The 1,707-nt window shown below is 42.4% G+C and overlaps 1 protein-coding gene across 1 annotated transcript in view; it reads left to right on the top strand.

Annotated features, from left to right (window-relative positions):
* Positions 1–301: 301 nt before the first annotated feature.
* The window catches only part of FAM98B (family with sequence similarity 98, member B), a 64,139-nt gene continuing 62,733 nt past the window's right edge, over positions 302–1,707 (top strand). The window contains exon 1 of the mRNA XM_006831905.1: positions 302–318. Coding sequence (XP_006831968.1) covers positions 302–318 — 17 coding nt within the window. The remainder of the gene's footprint in view (positions 319–1,707) is intronic.

The raw sequence follows: 1,707 nt of genomic DNA, 5'->3' as shown, positions 1-1,707 counted from the left end.
TGATGGCAAAACAAAAACAGCTGCAGACAAATTATATTCCAAGGCAACAAAGTATTCCTACTTGCTTTAAGTAAACAAGTATTTACTTCTTGCATGAAAAGTGAAAATGAATAAACACATTCCAGGTAAAATCAATGAAAAGAGAGCTACCTCTAGGTATAACCTGAAAATGTATTAGCAATGTTTTACAATGCCTTTTTAAAAACTCCATGCGGGGGAATCTTTACTGACAGGGAAGCAGCACAAGCTGACTCCAGACTGCTCTCCTGTCATACTCAATGTCAGAACAAAATGTAGCAAAATGGCCAGTTTTGAGAGGTAATGGTTATAAACAAGGAAGTTTATACACAGCACTGTTGTTAACTGCTGTGGAATCGTTTCCAACTCATAGTGACCCTGTATGGGATTGCCACAGAGCAGTTGGTGGGTTTGAACTGCCAACATAGTAGTTACCAGTCCAGTGCATATCCTACAGTCCCACATCAGTCCTGAAAAGATATACTTCAATATTTGAGTTTGGAAAATATCAAGATAATTATATTCCAAATAACTGAAGATTTGTTGTTAAGTGCTGTCAAGTTGGTTCTGACTCACAGTGACTCCGTACAGGGTTTCCAAGGACCAGCTGGTGAGTTTGAACCTCCGACCTTGTGCTTTATCCCACAGTACCACACCAGGACTCCAGTTGAAGATTTGGAATGCAGTAAATAGTACCCAGAATCCCTGGGTGGTACAAACAGTTAACAAGCTTGGCTGCTAACCAAAAGGTAGGAAGTTTGAGTTGACTCAGAGGTGATCTATTTGTAAAAAGTCAGCCACTGAAAACCGCATAGAGCACAGTGCTAGTGTGACACACACAGGGTTACATGAGTTGGAATCGACTCAATGGCAGCTGGTTAAATTGTTGTTGCTGTTAAGAGCTGTTGAGTTGGTTCTGACTCATAGTGACCCTGTATAGGGTTTCTGAGGAGTGGCTCATGAGTTTGAACTGACAACTGCTGTTCAAACTGACCTTGTAGTCCAGCACATTAACCCACAGTGCCACACCAGGACTCCAACTGGTTAAATAGCACCCATCTTTTCTGTGAAAACTTTGAACCCATTGAGAAACAGGAGTTGAGCACAGGGAACAAAAGCCTTCCCTCGGATTACTCATGGTGGGCCAGTGGTAGAATTTGCACCTTCCATGTGGGAATTCTGGGTTTGATTCCCAGGCAATGTGCATCCAACACAGCCATCACCCATTTGTCAGTGGAAGTTTGCATGTTGCTATGATACTGAACAGATCTCAGTGAAGCTTCAAGACTAAGACAGACTAAAGGCCTGGTGATTTATTTCTGAAAAATCAACTAATGGAAACACTATGGATCAGAATAGGGTCAGGGGTCAACTCAGTGTCAACCAACAAGAACAAATTGATAGTAAAACTCATATTGCAACATGTATCTTATATTTATGGACCACTAGATTTCCTAACTGTACCCTAAGACTTTACAGTTGTACCCACAAATGTCTCCCTCCCACCAAGTCTCTCCTGGTAAACTTCCAGTAAAGGAGCCCAGTGGAACAGTTTCCTGTAGGCAGGTTTGGTCCAGAAAGGCTGAGGCAATTCCATACATACTCAGTGTTTAGCCCACACTTGCTGGCTGGTCAGATAAGTCACTCCTCTACTCCCTCTTCTACCCAAGGAAAAGTAAATGGCGGGGG

The sequence above is a fragment of the Chrysochloris asiatica genome, unplaced genomic scaffold (genome assembly GCF_000296735.1).
Source record: "Chrysochloris asiatica unplaced genomic scaffold, ChrAsi1.0 scaffold00004, whole genome shotgun sequence".
Lineage (NCBI taxonomy): Eukaryota > Metazoa > Chordata > Mammalia > Afrosoricida > Chrysochloridae > Chrysochloris > Chrysochloris asiatica.
The sequence above is the reverse complement of the archived record's forward strand: the minus strand, read 5'-3'. Positions and strand labels throughout refer to the sequence as shown.